This window comes from Patiria miniata, unplaced genomic scaffold, assembly GCF_015706575.1.
Source record: "Patiria miniata isolate m_02_andy unplaced genomic scaffold, ASM1570657v1 HiC_scaffold_2, whole genome shotgun sequence".
Taxonomy (NCBI): Eukaryota; Metazoa; Echinodermata; class Asteroidea; order Valvatida; family Asterinidae; genus Patiria; species Patiria miniata.
Window position 1 is genome coordinate 4,706,277 of NW_024037058.1, and position 21,442 is coordinate 4,727,718.

General features: G+C 39.1%; 1 protein-coding gene across 1 annotated transcript; it reads left to right on the forward strand.

The window, feature by feature from the left end:
* The first annotated feature begins 166 nt into the window (after positions 1-166).
* LOC119726120 (phospholipid phosphatase 1-like) lies at positions 167-16,779 on the forward strand. The gene is made up of 6 exons (XM_038197728.1): positions 167-622; positions 10,362-10,525; positions 12,122-12,465; positions 13,509-13,566; positions 15,044-15,220; positions 16,307-16,779. The coding sequence occupies exons 1-6, from the start codon at positions 559-561 to the stop codon at positions 16,484-16,486; spliced, it is 987 nt and encodes a 328-aa protein (XP_038053656.1). The 5' UTR covers positions 167-558; the 3' UTR covers positions 16,487-16,779.
* Positions 16,780-21,442: the final 4,663 nt, after the last annotated feature.

The following is a 21,442-nucleotide window of genomic DNA, read 5'->3' on the forward strand; positions in this document are numbered from 1 at the left end:
GCAATCAATAGTAAGAGCTTGGCTACACTGCATTAAGTAAACATAACAAAAATCACTTCCTTGAAAATTAAGTTGGATTGTAAGTTGACAGTACTACTCAGTAATACATGTAGTATTAAAGAGTGCACTAGACAAGTCTAATGGAAGTTAAATAAATTATCCGCAACTCGGCCGGCTAGCTCTCTCATGGTGGTTTATTCAGTATATATTCCTGGTACTTCTGCCCACGTCATAACACTAACAGGTTGCCACTGCTGTGCTACATGATGATGCATTGCCTTGGAATTGTTTCCGTGAAACTAGCTAAGGCCGACGACATTAGTTCACATTCGCACCTCCTATTGTGTCAGTCTCAGTGAATGTGATGAATTGAAATTGTGAATTACTCATTCTTCTTATCTCTGCGGTTGTTGGACCTTGATCCCCATATCCCGGTACGGCGGTAGTAGTGCTGTTTGAACACAACACTCAACAGGCAGTCGCTACGCCGTGACGTTTGGCCTGCAATTCCTATTCAGAACACCGGGTAGGCCCAAGGCAAGCCACAACCTGTGGACAATGGCGAGAGCGGGGAACGCCGGTGCTTGGAACATTTTGAGCAATTTTCTCATCATCATACTTTGTGAGTATGCCTGGGGCCCTGTTTTCTCATACACGTACATGTAATTTCGTCTTGTTTATCAATATAAAAATTAGGTTTTGCCCTTCACGGACGTAAAATTTCTATAATTGAGTATAAACACTCACTGTCATGACTGTAGTGTGTAATTAAACTTAATACCCCTCCTTGAGTCCTTCCCCCCACCCCCGAGTGACAGTTGGAAAAATCACTCGAACCCACGACCTGCTGCTTTCTAGATTAGACTAGATTAGAAATTTTATTGTCCGCATTGTTGTATTAATATATTGTACTCGACCAGTTGGCTGGTAATTGGTATGATGTTTATTTTTTTTTACTACTTTCTCTTTTTTTCCCCTCTCAGAAGGAGAGAATCAGGAAAGATTTCCATATACGAAGTTCACTCAACACCCTGTGTACAAACGCTATGAGAGTGGACTGAAAAATTCTAAGTGTTTTCTAAGAAAATGCTTGTATTTTCTCACTGCTCAAATTGACTTTGATGACATGAAATTGCTATCTGGGGGCTTGTTAGTCAATACAGAGGAAAATTAGTGAACTTCGCATATGGTAATCTTGCCGAGAAGGATTAAATCCATAGGGGACTATCAGGTATCATAGATGTTGTAACGGGATTTTCCTGTATTTATCCTGACCATTCATAGCCTCCGTAGATGTGGTTCATTGTGGAATAGTTTTAGTATTATGGGATACTGATTAAGATGGCTACCAATCATTCGTATCATGTTTAATCGTCAATAAACCAATTAATGTTTCCATCTAAAATCGAGTCCTGGAGTCCTGTCAGTCAATTATCGAACATAAGTAACACATGAGATCGTGTTATGTGTTAAAAACACACTCTCGGCTAGGAAAAACTAATTTCTTAAAGTACACAACAGTTTCAGAAGAAGTGCACTTAAACTTTTAAATTGTACACCATGTCCCTCCCCCCCCCCCAACTTTTCTTCCTTTATTATTTAAAATCAAATCTAACATTCCTGGCTCTGGAGGATTTTTGTTTTAGGGAAATAAAGTCCCAAATTGCATTAGATCAGATTCTCGTCTCCTCAATACAGAGTCACAACTAAAGCCTAGTTTCTATATCGACATATAGAGAAACGCAAACAGGACCGAAACTACAATGCAGACATATGGAAACATTTCATCCGGAAGTGTCGCTGACAAGTCAAACAGATGCAAACTACCTGGCAGACGATCGGCAAAGTTGAACACGGTTCAACTTTGCAGACGGTTCCGCGTACTGTCTGCTTAACGCTGATATGGAAACCAGGCTTTAGCCCTCAGCACAGAACCAGATGACAGTATTATAATTTTATTTCTCATGGTAAAACAAATTAGGTTCCGAAAAACATTCACTGCGCATGTTCAGTGGGAGAGTACAAAAAGCAAAGACAAAATCAGGGATGGGTTAACAGTCAAATTAATAACGGCCTTATTAAAGGGAATATACAACATTTGCAAACATCAAAAAATAAAACTACCAAGTTTTTACGAAATACCTTACTAGGATGTTGGTAAATGACAGTCTAAAGCATCCTGTAAAATTATGGCACCTGGTGTGAAGTCATTTTCAAGAAAATGGTATTTTTGTATACATTTCCAACAGTGGTCGGTCGAACACCGTTGGAAAAACCTAACTATTTTTCAACTACTGCTCCAAATTTACAATTTTTTTTTCAGTCCAAATTTTGTTTGCTATTGGTTACATGTTCATGAACGGGTGCAGGCTAGCTAGACTTGTTCCCTTACCTTACAATGTTCCGGCTTCTATAAATTGATCCATTTTATCTTTAGTGGAGTCAGGGAACCAGACTATTTTTGGTTTTTTTTTCGGTTTTTCCAGCATTTTCGAACACAAAACTTCAAACATGTCAGTGTAACAATATTTGATCTATTATACTAACCCCTCAAATAGTTCATTTCTGAAAATTACAGCAAAAGCCAATGATGTACATTCCCTTTAATATACTCATATAGAATACTAAATTTAACATTTTAAAAACATTGGAAAACTTTTGAAGAGACAGTAGACATGGTAGATATAATTCTACAAATTGTCATTGCTGCAAACAGCAGTGTCCTTGTGAAATGAAAATGTTGACATCCAAGTTACGGAATTCCTGGCACTTTGTTCAGGAAGTAGGCCTATGCCTACAACTTCCTAGTTGCGTTCACCAGGATGCCTTGTTAATTATTTGTCAACAGACTGTGCATTGTAGTCAAGGAAGCCTAGTAGCAGTAGCTAGTAGAAAAGGAGACATTTGATTGTGCATTTCCCATTTTATCAAATTTGCATTAACTGTGGCAGATACTGTTTTCATGCTAAGACATTGAAAAGACCGTTATATTTATTCAGTTGACACTGGTATACGTCCACTATGAAGTTTTTTTTCCCGTTCAAAACCCTTTACCATTGTGAGTGTTGTTGGTATTATGACCATGACTTTATGACGAGATTTGAAGGTTTACATGGCGAGGTCATTTTACCAGGAAGATAGGTACCAGTGACACCATGTGACACCATGTGACTGTAAATCTCTTTTGTAGATAGGAAGATAGGTACCAGTGACACCATGTGACACCATGTGACTGTAAATCTCTTTTGTAGAACTTTCTGACAACATGTAGCTCTGAGAAGAACCTGTGTATTCACCAATGCAAAAGTGTGATTCAGAGTTGTAACGAGTCACTGATTTTTGTGACTCGAGTCGAGTCGAGTCATTTTAAAGAAGTGACTCGAGTCAAGTCGAGTCATTTGAAAGAAGTGACTCGAGTCGAGTCGAGTCATTAGGTCAAGAAGGTCGATATTAGGTCAATATTTAGCGAGTCAATTCGAGTCACGTATATTTTAACACTATTTACCAAAATGTATAAAAGGAGGGCATAAATTTAGCCAGCGTTCGAATCCAAGAGGCTTTATAAGAAATCGCCCAAAGCCAATGATGAAACAACGAATTGGAAAATAAATCCGGTTCCTGAATAGTATTTTGTGCGTTCCAGAACCATAAGGTGGGAGTCTGTGACACGTTGTATGTTTGTACGTAAATTAACATAAAATTCGCACCGTAAGTCATTGCAAATACTTTTCGCAAAATTTTGCTTTTATTTTTGGGACTCGAGTCTTATTAGCCTTCGCTCGAGTCGAGTCGAGCCTTTTGATGAGGGACTCGAGTTGAGTCGAGTCAAATTTGCTTGCAGTGACTCGAGTCGAGTCGAGTCATTTACCCATAGGGACTCGAGTCGAGTCAAGTCACCAAAAATTTTGACTCGAGTCGGACTCGAGTCGAGTCATTGACTTGAATCATTACAACTCTGGTGTGATTGTTTGCTCTGTTCATTGTTAATGATATTTAAGATTGTACTAAATCGTGTGTACATATGTATACACTTGTCAACAACACACTACAGATACCTGACATGTGACCCAGAAACTGCTAGGGCTGTCCTGAATATACCGAATACATGAATCAATAACCGAGTCAAATTAGGCTTTTTGCCGGTTTGAATATTCGAAAACAAAAAAATTACGCAGGTACACACGCGACTGTGATGTTATTTTATTCTTAAGATGCAGCATTTATTGTCAGGTGCCACTTTTTGGCGAGCTGCGAAGCAGATGCGAGCCTATGTAATACCAATTTCCGTCCGTCTGTCCGGGCGCCCGTCCGTCCGTCCGTCCGTCCGGCCGTCCGGCCGTCCGCGTTCAGATAAAAATGTTGAAGTTTTTAGTTCTAGTTAATTTGAGGAAAAAAATTAAATGCAGTTGTCATGTATCATCTCTATAACTTCAGTTAGGTTCATATCATTGCAGTAAATTTTATTAATTTAATTCAAGGAAATGTTAAAGTTTTTAATTGTTACTTGTACATAATATAACATGTACATGTATACTATGCATTTTGGGAATGTGCATGAGCTTCTGGTTTGATCTTTTAGTTTATGGGGTTGGAGTAAGGATGGGGTAGGGGAGGGTGGGTTGGGGGATAGGGTTTGTGTGAGTAGGATGAGTAGGGGAGCTAGGATGGGTGGGGCGGGGTGGGGTGGGGTGGGGAGAGGGGTTGGAATACTGGGTTTGGGTGGGGTGGGGATTTGTAGGGGTGGGGTGGGAACAGGTAGGGAGAGACAGGTAGGGAGAGGATGGGCATGGATGTAGGGGTTGGGTTAGGAGGGGGTTGGGCAGGGGGCGGGATATACATGTAGGATCGGAGTAGGGGTTGGGTTGGGGATGTGTAGGTATGGGTTGTTGTAGGGGTTGGATAAGGGGAGGGGGCAGTATATAGGGATCAGAGTAGAGGTTGCATGGGGTCAGGTGGGGATGTATGGGTGGGGGAATGGGGTGGGCGGGATATTGGAATTCAAGTAAGGGTTAGGGTGTGGATGTGTAGGGTGGGTAAGGACAGATAGTGGAAGATAGGGTAGGTAGGTGTTGGGGTAGGGGAGGGTACGGGTCAGGGGAGGGGGAAGGAGATAGGGATTGGAGTTTGGGTGGGGTTGGGATGTGTAGGTGATAGGGTGGGGATGGTTAGGGGAGGATGGGATGGGTGTGGGTAGGGGGTTGGGTGGGGGGGGAGGGGGCGGGTTGGGGATGGGGTAAGGTTTTGGGATGGAGTAATTAAGGTTTTGGGGAGGTGGTGATGGTGCTGTGTCTTCATGTACATGTATACCCATTCTTGTTCTGCATTTGTGGCGACTACACAAGAGTTTTCCCATGGTAATACAAGTATGGGGAGCAGAAGACACTGTTGGCGCTGCAAAAATCCACAACTGGGTCCTAATTACTCTAACAATGGAAAACTCCCCCATAATACAGTGACGGCTAACCTATATACACATGTATTTATTATGTAATCTGTTGACTTTTTATGTTGACATTTAAAAACTGACCCCTACACCTAGGCACATCAACAAGAATCCTGATCCCCTTCCATCATGCCCATCCTCAACCCTACCTTCAGCCTCCCTTCCTGCCTTGGACAGCGAGCCATGGCGGCTTCGCCGTTCTAGTTTTGTCTTCGGTAATGTTTTTGTAGACGGCGGTTCATTAATCACATCCTTACAGATTAAAACCCTGTTACAGATAAAATACTTACTACAAAACACTCCAGCGCTCATTTGGCGCACGCAAATTTTAACTGACACACTTTTGGTGCAAATTTATACTGGTGCAGTTGCAGCTGGCAGTTCCGAATATCCAAATATTTGGTCAAATGCAGAACTTTTTGAGTAATCGAATTCTAAATTATTCGAAAATGGACAGCCCTACACTGTCAAAGCAGACTTCATCTGAGTATTTTTGCTTGGCATGTTGGACAGAGAACGGTTTAAGAAACTCCCCTTCTGAATTTGAAAAAAACTTGGTAATGTGCACCTCTCTGTCCATGAGTCAAAAAATGAAGTTAATTACTTGTTTCCTGTGTCTTGACTGGAGTACAGAATGTAGGAATAGTTCAATCAAAATGTCACCAAATAGATTCACACATGGATGTTTTATACAGCATTCAGTTCTTAAAATATGCAACCAAAATGTTAACAGTCGCAACATTTCCCCCAGACTTCCTCTGCTTCTTTCAATTCCACTGAGAGAGTGAAACTGAATTAGGGTGACTAATCCTCATGTCCCCAACTTCTTAACAGGGGGAAATCTTGCTGCGGGGCGGTGTGCCTGGCTTGCTTCCCTTGTCTGTGATCTGCCATTTGGGGCCCACATCTGGATCCAATTTTATGGTCCTGCAGACTTGCTTAGCACATAAATATATGCTTAGTGCAGAAATTGTTTGTGAGACAAAAACAGCTTACAAGCCAACTGAAATGCACAATTTTGTTTTGTTTAATGGATGAGTGGGACTCGGTGGGTTTCTTTCTGTTTTTCCCATACAATAATTCCCCACATCTTTTCTTCGGTATAAATTTGGAACTTGGAATAAACATCAACCCTGATTCCAGTGTGTGCATATTACTCTGACATCATGATGATGTCATCTGGTTTCAAATTACAGGTGATTTTAGTTCAAAACAGGACCATCTTTGTTCATTTATAATTCCTGAACTAAATGAACAATCATGTTCATAATTTGTAAGACTATAATTATAATTATATTTTATAACTATTAATAAAACATTTTTTTATTTTCGAAGGCCAACTCACCTGACTTTTCCTTCCGGGGTTACCGGAAGGTCAAAGTTAGGTGAATTCAAATGGAAACTGAAGCCTTATAATCAAAGAAAACCAATTACTTCAAAACGTGTCTAGGGAAGAGAGTGAAACCTGATACGAACACGAAGCAATGAACCTAATTTAAATCAAATTGCTACACAGGAAAAGGCTGAATTTTACTATTTTTCTTTCGACCTTAATATTCACAACTGAATCAGGCAATGTCCAATGAAATTGTTGTCTGCTCAATCACCTCATGTTTGTAACTCAACAAACAAGCTAGCTCTGGTTTTTTAATTGTGTTTTGTTTGTTTTTTGAAAATTATGCTATACATATGTATAAACCCTCCTATACAAACACACATTATGTGCCAAGTTGTCCTTTCAGTTAAAAATCAATGAAGAGCTCTCAGCCTTCATAAAGCAGGATTGATTGTCTGTGACTGTTTATGTGACTTGATACAGCTATGCTTTGACTGTAGGTGATTGATAAGCCAGCTGTGACCACAACTTGCCTGCTTTGTCTGTTCTTGGTCTGTTGACCGTCGGAGTTTGACTAGTCACAGTGCCTGCTTGACATATGATCTGAATGCTGGGGTAGCCTATGTAAAAGTATAGCAGGGGAAGTGGATGGACATGCTGACTGTCTGTGACTGTTTGAATAGCAGGAAGGTTTTAAAAGCAATAACTCCACAACTCTGCAAGTCATGGGGCTTATCAATGCCCTCTTATTGTACATGTAGTAACAGGATCTGTCCTTCAGCAATAGTGCAGAGGCAGGGGAAGTAGGGTCTTATTGATGATTTCCAAATCGAGTTCAGGATATATTCAATTACTCAGTCATAATGTCAACCTAATCTACATGTACCATTTTTGTTTACATACAAATTTATTTTAAAAACCAACATTGGTTTAACATATCCTGGTTAAAGGTTATACAGCATTTGCAAACATTAAACAAAACACAAATTATTATGAAATACCTTACTTGACTATACATTGTAAGTAAATAATAGTTCCAAAACAATTCCAAGCATCCTGTGAATTCATGGCACCTGGTGTGCTGTCATTTGCAAGAAAAGTGAAATTTTTGTATCACTTTCCAATGACGGTCAGCCGACCAACATTTTAAAAATTGCTTTTTTTCAAATACTGCCCCCAATTTACCAAATTTAGTTAGTCCACATTTCGTTTGCAATCGACAGACATTCTCAAACGGGTGCAAGCCAGCTAGTCTGGTTGCTTGCCTGACAATTCCCCGACGTAAATTGCTCTGTTTCATCTGAAGTAGGATCAGAGAACCAGGCTACAAGAACAGCATCTTTTTCTTGGTTTTTCCAGCATCTATGAACACAAAACTTAAAACAGGCCAGTATTTTCAATAAAATACTGTAAAAAAAAATATTTTAAAAATCCATCCATTTCTGAAAATTATAGCAATTTAAGCAAATTTATGTATATAATGACCTTTAAAGCCTGTTGTTCAATGTTTATACGTACATGTACATGTACATGTACATGTACATGTACATGTACATGTACATGTACATGTACATGTACATGTACATGTACAGTGTGTTGAGATAAGATATGACATTAGGAAAGCTAAATTTGTCCTTCACCATATCAGCAGGTGTCTACAGGGTTGTGACAACCACTTCACTCACTTTATACTACCTGTAACATTCAAAATTTATGGCAACCAAGTCTTTATAGGGAGAAAATAGTGCATTTATTATCCACACACTGCTGTCAGAAAAAGTGTTGAATCGTGTCATACCGGTACATGTAATTCATTTCCATGTAACCATCAAGAAAGCCTAAAAATACGCACATTGGAGTTCAAACTGTATTGGATTTCTTTGACTTGTTTGTAACCAAATAAAATTGTACATGTAGTACATTGTAGACATGTATGCACTTGATGTGATGATCTGATACACCGTGCCCTCTGGAGACGTGTGTACAATAGGGAACAAAAGATTGTATACGTCTCCACAGGGCAATTTCTATAGATGAATACATGTACGTCTCCACAAGGTTATCACAAAATAGATATATGGATTTTACTCAAAAACTAGGAATTTCCAAGGTGTGTTGATCTGTCGCAAATGGAAGAGTTTTAGAAAAGGGATATTAAGCCCGAATTTCAGCCAGGGAAATTAGTTCTGGTTAAAATAATAATTTTGAAACTGCACTGTCAAACTCGAAAACTTTAGAACAAGAGAAGAAAGGAATGTCTCCACAAGGGTACAAATTCCAGTATGGGTGTTTGTGTAGTGTGTGACAACCTCCTTAATATCAAAATACAAGAAATTGAGTTTACACTGCCTCCTTGTATCTAGTCAAAGTGGCCATCATTGGGAAAATGGTCATGTGCATTTACAGTACAATGTGAAACTGTAATCAAAATGACAACCAATTTAGCCCAAGATGCATTTAAAGTCTTGATTTCTATAACAAAAAAATCACATGATAATGCCATCAGTTACATAAAATGGAATGGACCATTTGTTATTTGTGTCGTTTGAAGTAACAAAAGGTGCTTCCCTGATGAAGCATTGATTTAAACAGAGATTTCAGCGAATTAAAAAAGGAAAACTAAAACTCATAAAAAAAAATTCTCTTTTCTTTCACTGCATTATTTATTGTTGTTGTCGAGTACTTTTTTTCCAAGTACCGAGTACTGCCAAGTACTTAGGTTCTGGAGTACAAGTTCAAGTCTCTGAGTACGAGTTTTTGTACTTCCGAGTTTGAGTACGAGGACTTGAACTTCCAAAAACGAGTACTTCCGAGTACGAGTATGAGTATTTCTATTTGTGAATATGGCCATACGGCAAATAGTTCATTGTGCGTAATTGGCCTAGGCCCAATCAGACCGATATACAGACCCAATCGCGGCTATCTGTTAAACATTTGAAACGTGCACAGAGGAAAATCAGGAACCTTCAATTTCTCCACAAGCCAATCTAACCATTTTTTTTGTTCGAGTCCTGCTATTCAGTATGAGTACTTTGATGATCAAGTACAATTTCGACATGCCGAGTACGAGTACTTTGCTGCCTGCGTATGAGTACTTTGACATTTCAGTATGAGTACGAGTACTCTAAAAAAAAAAAAAGTACTCGAGTAGTACTTGAGTACGAGTACCGAGTAAGAGTACTACAACACTGGTATTATTAGGCATGTATGTATCACAAACTGGCCTTCAACTGTGTGAGTGTAAGAATGTTACCACACATTTCTATTCAATCTCAGAAAATTTGTAATTTGTAATAAATTTGTAATTAAGAGCTGTATCCTCTCTGAGTGATCCCCGTTTGCAATTTCCTGACTTGAAATCGTGACTTTGGGCTTGGTCCCTGGCTACTTGGATATGAGTTTATGGCTTCTGACTGTATAGTGCCCCTTGAACAAAGACATTGACTAAATGGGGCTGGATAGAGCACCAGAATGGTAATCCGGAGGGCGCAGGTTCAAACCTTGCTCCAGTCAATTTCTTTGTTTAACTTTAAATAATTTCTATTTAATGTTGTAATTTGCTTCTTTTGACTTTCTTGTCAGGTTCATTGCCGGGACTTATTCTAGAGTTTGCTGTCACGTCTCCTTCAGTTCCTTTTCAACGAGGTATTTATTGCAACGATGAAAACCTTCGCTATCCCTTCAGCAAGAACACCATCAGTACCTCACTGGCCGTGGTTTTGTCTCTGGGAATTCCATTTATTGGTGTAAGTATTGAAAGTTTATATATTTCTTCCTTCCTTCCTTCCATATGGAGTGTGATGGCCTAGCGGTTAAGAACACCGGACTCACGTTCTGGTTTTTCAGAGGCAACAGTGACGTGGGTTCGAGCCCGCCGGCGGACACTTGTGCTCTTAAGCAAGGCACTTAACCATTATTGCTTCGTCCTTCGGATGGGACGTTAAGCCGTAGGTCCCGTGTGTTGTATAAATGCACGTAAAAGAACCCAGTAAACCCTTATCGCTAAGAGAAGGGGTTTGCCCCGGTGTTTCTGGCCTCCTGTATAAACTCCCACGTGGAGTATTTAGGAGAAGAACCAAGAACCATAAAGTGCAGACTTCTACGATTAGAAGAATAACACACTGCAGGTGGGGGGCGTGCTCCAAGAACAATGAATGTGCTTGACTCACTGTAAAAGCTATATGTACATGCATAGTGCTGAGGTGCAGGTTAAAAACAGGACAACTTGAAGCTAGTGAGTACCATCCCTCAATACTGATTTGAATGCATTGAAGGGAGGGTTGACTGGCTAGGTCCAACGTCAGGGAGTTCCAGTCTCTGCAAGTGTAGCGGTACTTTCCGTGGATTGGGTTTTCAGTCCCTGCCTGATTCCGTGGGTTTTTCCCCGAACATTCTTCTGGGGTTTTCCTCCCACCTCTAAAACTGTTACTTCTTCTGGTTGTCTTCTCTGCACAGGTTTCTTCAGGCTTGCGAGCTACAGTGCCTATGGCGCTTTTGAGGAATCCTTGGTTTCATTACCAGAAATGATTAATAATAATAATAATAATAATAAAAAATAAGTTCGTGGGAAGAATGATGAGGAATAGACCAGTGTTCTGCAATGGGGCACGAAGAACCACAAACTGTGACCTCTGGTACTAGATGTGGTTTCAGTGAGGAAGCTACATGTAGGTGTTCTTGTGATATCATAAGATGTGTCCCTGACTACTTTCCATAAAACGCTTACCCATGCACTCCAGCCCATTGTGAAGGGTCATGGCCTAGTGGCCAAGAGCACCGGACTCATGCTCTGGTGTTTCAGCGGGTAACAGTGGCATGGGTTCGAGCCCAGGTCTGGATACTTGTGCCCTTAAGCAAGGCACCTAACCATTATTGCTTTGTCCTTTGGATGGAAGACTCAACCAAAAACCAAGAACTTCAATTTGTTCCAAAAATGACTCCCCAATTGTTTTTTGCTTGTGCCTTACACACACAGATAAAAAGTATACATGTAAGCTTGAATAGTATGTGTTAGGTACCAGGCATGCAATTTTTCCCGGATCGTCTCATTTCCTTGTTCTTCACTTCAAACTGAAAATTGAAAAACACTGTACAAAGTCTTGTGAGGATTGGAGTTTCATCTTGTTTTGTTACATGTTGCATGCTTGATGACGTGCATGTTCAGAATTTCTTTGGTCCGAATGCCAAAATTCCAAGACTGGATTTGATTCTCTTGCCACTTGATTGCACCTGCCAGGATCAGGAACAACCGCATCTTATAGGGAACAAAATCCAAGTCCAGTTCTTGGATCAAGATTTAAGGTGAAGCTGCAATAATTTGCCCGTATTTTGTTTGCATTTAGATGGTGATTGTAGAGTGGCTTCTCTTTCGACGCTACAAAGCCCTCGGGGAGCTCGCCCGCGACGTGCCCATGTACCGCGGCACCAAGGTTCTCTGCCTGAAGGTCCACAGCTTCATCGTTGCATTCGCCTCGGCTTACGTCCCCTTCCTCTTTGCATGCGGGATCAATCTGTCAGTGACCAATGCCCTCAAGTTCATGGTGGGCAGGTTGCGGCCACATTTCCTGACAATCTGCCAGCCCAATCTGACGGCCCTGCATTGTACGGATGAGTACGGATACCAGGCCTACGTACAGGGCATCACGTGCGATCCCAAGGCAGAGGTAGACACCCTTTTGGATGCCAGGTAGGTGTTTGACTCCACTGATCCATTCAATTGTGGTGTGTTTCCGTGAAGTGTTGTACGTGTATATCCTCTGCATCGTCAGTTTACAGGGCTCTGTGGGTCAATTTATTTGGCCTAGATTTGAGCAAGGTATTAACCCTAACCGCCCTGAATCCTCCAAAATCCTTTTTGCAAATTGGAGGAATTTGCAGGATTGAGGTTACATGGCAAAAGTGTGTTGCTGATTTCGGAGTACACACTGTGTCAAGGTCTTGGGCGGACTCTGTGTTGTTTATGCTCAGCCTTGCATAAATTTAGTCCTTGATTATACCTGAAATACTCCGCACTGCTCCAGGATGTCACTGCCTCTGCCTCAGCCTATTGACAGACATAGCCGAAGGATTTTGCAGGATTCAGGCAGTGGTCATCCCTCCATGGACCATATTCAAGAAATAACGGAGGAATTTGCAGGATTGAGGCTATATGCTATTTTTCCATGAGGCCAATTGGAGGATTTTGCAGGATTGAGGCTACATCCTAGCAAAAAGGCCTAGGGAGTTAGGGTTAAAGTATAGAGTATCTACGAATGCTTTAGATGCCCCATTTTTCATGTAATCAATGCATGTACAGGCATGAAACTTTTCCTTAGATCCGCCAATTTCCTCATTTTTTACTTCTCATGAATGCCATTACAAATTGAAAAATACTGTACAAAGTCTTGTTTGGTTTGGAGTTTCCTCGTTTTTTCCCCTAAATTCCCAGTTGCATGCCTGCATGTAAAAAGTATGAAATTTAAGCAACTTTGATACTTTTTTTCATTTCATGCAATTTAGACTCCAAGTTTTTAAATACCGACTACAGCCACAATTTTGAGCACAGCTACATGTACATGAAGGAATTATTTCCTTGAAACACCACATGTACATAAGGTTTCATTGTGCTGTGGATTGAAAAACCAATAAATAGTGGCTCTTCAAAGATGAACGTGCACGTTCACCGAGTTAATTCTGGTGTCAAAGCTTGACCTGTAATTTGACACACATGTAATTGTTTCGTTTGTCCAGGCTATCCTTCCCTTCTGGTCATGCGTCCGGCACAGCTTGTGCCTTTATCTACTTTGCAGTAAGTAACAGGAAACAAAAGTAGAAATTGGTAATTTTACCTTGAAAATCCCATGTACATGTATGTATGTATGTATAATTTCTGTGAATATACTGCTGAAATTCGTGCTCTGTAAAAGGTATGAATTAGCACAGTGGTTAATATAAATGTATATGTAAACACTAACCAGGAAATGGAACTGGCAAACACATTGAATTTGAAGGTACGTTATAAGCGAGAGCTGACCTACCAGTAGAGAAAGACAAACAAACAATAGAACACAGGTGACAATGCACTTTACTCAGAAAAATGGATACAATCCTCAGACACAAAAAAATGGCAAATAGATTCATTCATGCATGATGTGAAACAGTTTTGTGCATTTGACACGATATCTGTATGCAGTAGGCATAAATAAGGCATGACTGAAAATACTGCATTTTTCTGTGGTGTAATTCTGAATCATTTAATCTGTCATATTCTGTTCGTTTGGAATAGAAATACTTTTTTTCAGATACAATGGTAAAGTGTACCAGTATGTTTTTTTGGCCATATTTCCCATTGAGAATATTGCAAAAAAGATCTCTAGAAAATGACCTTTGAAATCACTGTGAAAAAAAATTGATTCTGATTTGTGAATATTACATGTATCTCTACACACTGTACACATTTTCTTGCAGCATTATTAGTCATGTTAGTTGACAACATGTAAGAAAACCAGGTGTTATGTACACTGTCCTAAAATATACGTGGCGTCTGTCTATCTATCTATCTATCTATCTATCAGGCTACGTCCATCCACTGTCGAATGAAGCCCTCCTCATGACGTTTCCAATCACTTCTGTTTCTGGCTGTCCTAGTCCAAGTCGCTGTTCCCATAGCTCCTATGTAGTTATATCATCTCTCCATCTTTTCTTTGGTCTTCCTCTCCTTCGCTTTCCCATTCGTGGTTGCCAATCTGTTAATCTGCATGTCCATCTATTATCCTGAATTCTTGCTACATGCCCTGCCCATCTCCATTTTGCTTCGCTGACTTTCTCTATGACATCTTTCACCCCAGTTTTCTACCGAATTACTTCATGTTTTACTCTATCTCGTAGGGATAAGTGAAGCACCTGTCTTTCCATAGCTCTCTGTGCGTCTGTATCCCTCTGAAAATACGGTTTTTACTTTGGCCACAAAAAGAGTTGCCTTGTAAGCAGACTTTTTCCCAGGCCATACACTTTTGTATTAATTGTGGGCAGGGGAACCAGGCTGGTTCAACCAGCCTACTTTGTGAGAATTGAATTATTGTTGCAAGTAATTTGAAATTTGTAAAGTAACAATTCAATAACTAAAAATGGGCGGATGTTTGGGGTCAGTGTCTCATTCAAAAGGGAATAATTTTTGTATTGCTAGAAAAGTAGCAATTTAGAAAATGAATACATGGTGAAACTCAGAAAGATCATGGAGAATGCATCTTTATACAATCCTTCATCTCTCTTGAAAATTTTTCCAGATCTACTTGCAATTCCGCATGGTTTGGAAGGGACCCTACCTCCTCAGGCCCTTTATACAGGTCTTGGGCATTACTGGTGCTGTCTTGATCGCCGCATCCCGGGTCTCTGACTACAAACACTTTTGGAGCGACGTCTTCTTTGGATTCTTCTTGGGAACCATCACTGGAGTTTTGGTGGTGAGTTGGATGCCATCACTTTTTCTTTAAAATGCACTGCATGAAAGATTACCCAAATGAGGATTCATTTCCTACAATGTATTGTGATTTTTTTTGTTTAACTCATATTTAGTAACATACGGTATGTATTTCAGAAAACCATAGTAGTAATGATTGAAAAAAGAAGAAAAGATGTAATGCAAAGCCCCATTAAGGGGATTACCCCTTAACCCTACATGTAACTCCCCAGCCTAATTTACTAGGAACCGTACCCATTCAGGCAAATTCCAACACCCATATGGAAAAAAATCGTACACACACACTGCTGGACTTAGTTTCTGGAGGTATGCCAAACCCAGTGTAAAAGACCATCTGTTTTATAGGGGTACTTGTACCTATCCCAACAGATTTAAATAAAAGCTGCTGTTGGGCTTTGATAGGTTGAGTTCGGTTAGGGTTAAGGATGAGCAATTAATAATTTCTGGACAGGGTTCATTTCTGCTTTTCGAAACTGACCAAACCATCAAACTTTAAGTACTGAGGGGCTTAAAACAAACATATAAACCAGTTGTGTAGACATAGACTTTTGTACTGTCAAGTAAAGTTTACTGCAGTAAAGTGTACATGTAGCTTACATTTTGTTGTTACTGAAATAATGTTAAGGGATTGAACTCGTTAGCTACAGTAATAAGCCATGTCATACATTTGCGACAGGCACCATTGCTTTTACCCTAACCCTCCTAGATCCAAACATATATTCTGTGCAAAAGTTGCCCTTTCAGTCAAAATCAGTCAAGTGACTGTTTTTAACGGTTGAGTGCTCCCTACCTACAAATTAAAGCAGGATTGACTGGCTGTGAGTGTTATGTAACTTGATACAGCTATGCTGTGACTGTAGGAGATTGATAAGCAAGCTGTGCCTACCACTTGCCTGCTTTTGTCTGTTGACTGAATTTGACTAGTCACAGTGCTTGCTTGAAATGTGATCTGACTGTTGGTGACTAGCCTGTGTAAAAGGCATGGCAGAGGAAGAGGATTGAATTTTTTGACTGTCTATGACTGTTCAAACAGCAGGAGGGTTAACAACTCCGTACTTTTTGTCTACAGGCCTACTTTGTGAGCAACCTGTATTTCTTTGAGATCCCTTCCTACATCGACAACAGCCCCTCAACTAAAGAGTTCAACACGTCACCCAGCGATACAGACCTCTCGACCATCGTTGCCATGCCAAACTATCAGTCAACAGATGCCACCGAGTTCTATGGAAAGAAAGCAACAAACATATAGTGCAAGACACCCCTAACATTAAATCAATATGCCTTGGGCATCAACTCTCATTATGTAGAAATCGTAACAAATTTTGACCAAATCAGTAGTTACATATATATTAAACTAAAAGGTTCTGTTGACTATTATATTTTGTTGACAGATTCTAGTTTGTGTACATGTAAATTGTACAAATACCAAAGGTAGTTATCAGTATCAACTGCTTCAAATTTAAAAACTGCTGTTTATTTTCACGTTAAAGAGGTTGTGGAATGCTCGAAGACATTTCCGTCATTTTTCGGGTATATGTAGCCTAAGGTGTGATGAAATAAAAACAACTATTGTGTCTGTCATGAAATGAGTAGAAAAGGTACTTTTCAGTGAGAGCTGTTTTTCAGGTCCTGTTTCAACCCAAACGTGCAATTTGTGGGGGCAGCAAACAAAACATAGTAAATCGTGACGTAATAAACAGGACTCCCTATGCAGCATAGTATAAACGAGTCCTGTTTACTACATCACGATTTACTATGTTTTGTTTGCTGCCCCCAACGGGGACTTTTACACAAATTGCACGTTCGGGTCGAGACAGGACCTGAAAAACAGCTCTCAAAAGTACCTTTTGTACTCATTTCTTGACAGACACAATAGTCGTTTTTATTTCATCACACCTTAGGCTACAAAAACCCCCAAAAATGACAGAAATGTCTTCGAGCATTCCACAACCTCTTTAATAGGCAGACCACATAATGGTTTGACACCAATTTGAAAGGTACTGTCAACTGAACACACAAATTAACTGACTGCAAGTTTTTCACACAAACATGGAGTGACTAAAGTCCACTTCAGTATCAACATCACATGACCAAAATTACAACTGGGAATACCCCTGTAATTTTTTTATTGCGACTGCCCACATGCATCACCACATTAAAGGGATATACAACACTTGCAAACATCAAAAAAAAAAAACTACTAAATTATTTTGAAATACCTTACTGGACTGTTGAATGACAGTCTAAATCATTCTTTAAAATTATGGCACCTGGTGTGCTGACATTTTCAAGAAATTTGGTATTTTGTATCGATTTCCAATGCTGATCGGCCAACCAGCATTGGAAAACAACTGGATTTTTTCAAATACTGCCCCCAATTAGTCTGAATTTTGTTTGTAATCGATTACACACCTATGAACGAGTACAAGCCAGCTAAACTGGTTCCCTGACCTTACAACTGCCTGAGGTCTATAAATTGCTCCATTTCAATTGAAGTGGGGTCAGGGAACCAGACTACAAGAACCTGATTGTTTTTCTTGGTTTTTCCCATATCCACGAACACAAAACTTCAAACAAGTCAGTGTAACAATACTTGCTATAAAACACCAACCCCCAAAATCCATCCATTTCTGAAAATTACAGCAAAAGCAAATGTCCTATATTCGCTTCAAATGACAAACGTAGTCAAGTTTACTTTTTATTTCTAAAAATCTTGCGTAAGAGAAACCAGTTTGTACATTTGCTTGAAATCATATTAATTTATTCTGGTTGTTTAATTTTTTTACAACAATGACACATTCCTCTACTTTGCAGGCAGAGAAAAAAGAAGAAGATTTCTTACCATAAAAATGACCAAGCGAATTTTTATGAACATTCTGACGAGTACCATTGATAAAGACCCGAAATTCTGTTATGTATATTTCTAAATATCTGTAATTTTGCCAAAACAGCCTTATTAAGTAGGACCAAAAGTCTATGTTAACATTCCGATTCTATAAGGTTGGCAGCAATGTTAAATTACGATTTGCTGTGTGCATATCAATTGAGTAAAATTATCATAATGAAGACAACCTATGCAACTCAGGGCAATCAAAACTGGGGATCTTTTTTTGCCAATGAAATATTTTTTCCCGACTTTAGCAAAGTATCTGCGTCAGAAAATTGGACACTGATCTGCAGTTGATGTTAAAACAGATTTTGCCACCCTGAGAATGCTATGCCTCATATCAATGTTTCCACATTTTAGTATGCTCCCCTGTTATCTTATACCATTATTTAACAGAAGCATACAATGAATTTTTAAAATTAACTTTTGTATTTTGATTTATACTTTTGTTCAACCTTATAATACTGATGATAGTTGTACTTAATCAATTTCCCCTCGTTGTTCATAAGATAATTGTGTACAATGATTTTTACATATTCAAAGTGACCAAATTATTAACTCGATTGATTTTTCCCAATTATATTTGATATACATGTATATATTATTTGGTATTACATGTGTTTTTGATGACAAAGTACATTTTTAAGGTAAATTAGAAATCCACATTAAGTACAAATATAAAAGGGAACATGTTTTTTATTTCATTATTTATCTTCATTTGTATCTTTGTCATTTTTTATATTGACCATTGTAGACAAATGCAATCGCTAGTAATTCAGATTCAAAGAATTAAACTGTTTAGACATTTTTTGTCACAACATAGTCATTTTATATTAAGCTCACGATGCACCAATGTATAGTAACAATGCTCATAATGCAAATGCGAATTAATTTTGTATGAAAAAAAAAGAAGGAAAAGGAATATATGCAATTTAATAGCCTTATTTAGAAGCACAGTGTTATTTTGGCGAAACAAATATGTGTAAATTATTGTAAAAAAAATTAAGACAGAAGTTGTTTACTTGCTTAACCATATCAAAGACTCCACAATTGTATTGCCGAGAAAAAAATATGTGTAGAGGCCAGATTATCATTAGAGTTGTAATATTGTAATCTATGTTTTTGTATGCGTATCAACAGTGTTTTGGTAATGATTTGTTTGGAGCAAGCAAGATGTTTACTAAAGAGGGCGCTCTATACTTTACGAGGCCTCCTCATGCACCTCTAGACTACTATACTGCGGGCTGGCCTGCGTGCACAGTCTCGTCATCCGGATATCCACGTATATTTCGGAGATGAATCCATGGTTTGCTATACAAACCCTGTACAGTTCGAGCTGCTTGATTTCGAAAGGATGATCGAACATTGCTCTCTACATCTGTAGTATTATTGCATCCATGAACTGCCGTCTGACATTTTTTTTTAGCTACTGAGGAGCATTTTTTCTCGGAGTCCTTGGAAGCTTTTAGTCAAAGTTGATAATTTCACCTTTGTCATTTTATGAATGCTAATAATTATGCCTGAATGTAGATTGTTTCCCCCCATGCATATCTATTGTAATGCCAGATAAATACGCAATAAACTTTATTGAATAAAATCGTCTCTTGTAAAATATTTTCCCCAAGTGTAGGCTACTATTAAATCAGAGAATGTGGCATTTTGGGAAGTGTGGCCTAGTGGTTAGGGTTCGTGACTCGTGATCAGAGGGTCATCCAGTTTCTGGCCATATGTTGTGTCCTTGGACAAGCCACTTCACCCCCACTTGCCTCTCTCTACCCAGGAGTATAAATGGGTACCGGCATTAGCTATCATCCCATCCAGGGGGAGTGGACATATTCTCAGTCGTTTTCATGCTACTGAAACCGGAGATAAGAAATTGAACAGAACAAGATTTTACGTTTAAACTGAAAAAAAAACACCCTTGTTTTTCCAAGAACTCCGAAAAAGTAAAAATGGACTTCACTTTATAAGGCTTATTCTACCATGGGATTAAGCGTTTTTGCAATTTCTGTGCGCTCATCATGCTTCACGATTTAGTTTCGAGAGAGAAGTAGTTCGCAACGCGTGCGAAATCAAACCGGGGTAACAACGATATCAAAGAAAAGTTCTTGCTTTGAAGTAAATGCCAATTTTTTTGTGCTTTTTTAAAGGAACCATGGCTTAAGATGTTTAATATGCTACAACTTTTGTGCGAACAAAGGTTTCCATTTGTTCTTTTTGTTTGGATGAAATATTGCAGAATGCGAATTCGTTTACCACATCCCCCATAGACTCGTGTGCTTTGTTTCTCATTAAACAAAATCGGTAAAATTTGTTGTGCGCACGCGCAGTTGAAATTATGAAAAGGTTTATTTCTTTAATTCCCTTCATGACCGACAAAAAGTTCCCGACAAAGTTCAACCGTTGGTGAGTGCACGTAACTACGTCCAGATCAGCCTTTACATTCAACAAATTCCAATGCGACACAGTCCGAGTCCGCAGTGTATTATTCCGTACCACTGTATTTATTAATTTCACTTCTCCTAGCATGCACACAACATTGTTGATATTAATCTGATATTTATATCATTTAAAATGACGTTCTAAATTATAAGATACAACAGACTTTGTAAAATTTGATTTCTCTGGCATGAATTTTAGATATTACGAATTTAGAAATTTCAGCCAATCAGAACAATTGAGACAAAACGACAACAAGGCGGCCATCTTGGATTGGCTACGGTTGCACGCTCATTTGTCGGCAACAACGTACGGTAAAATCGAAAGGCCCGAGAAAGGTAAGGTCTAAATTACCGGATGTTTGTTACAGTTCCCGTAATCTGAATATTGATCTGTGCCCATATCCGAGTAATTTGCAAAATATGCTGACATAGGCCTATACTTTTTTATGAATGGGAGGGTTTTGATAATGAGAATGTCTGTTGTATTAAGGTGTTTCAAGTTTGAATGCTCTTGTATACAGGTAGGCATATAAAAGCATTTTTCTAAGTGTTAATTCTCATTTTCAACAGACCTCATAATACTCAACAGAAGAGTGGATGTTTAAGTCCCAATTAATCACATCGTTATCTCTTAATAGAAACCTGTTCGTAAAGTCTACAGATACCCAAAAATATAAACTTCCAGCCTTCTTTCTAGTCTGATCCTTGTGTAGTTGTCGGCCTATCTATAAATAAGGTACGTAATTAGTCGAACGCTGCGGGAAACTTCCTAACCAAAACACTAAAATCAAAATGACTATCTCGAATAAAAGGGTCAATGCAATGTAAACTTGTTTTAATGCAATCCTTAAATACACTTTGTGAGTCCCATTAAACC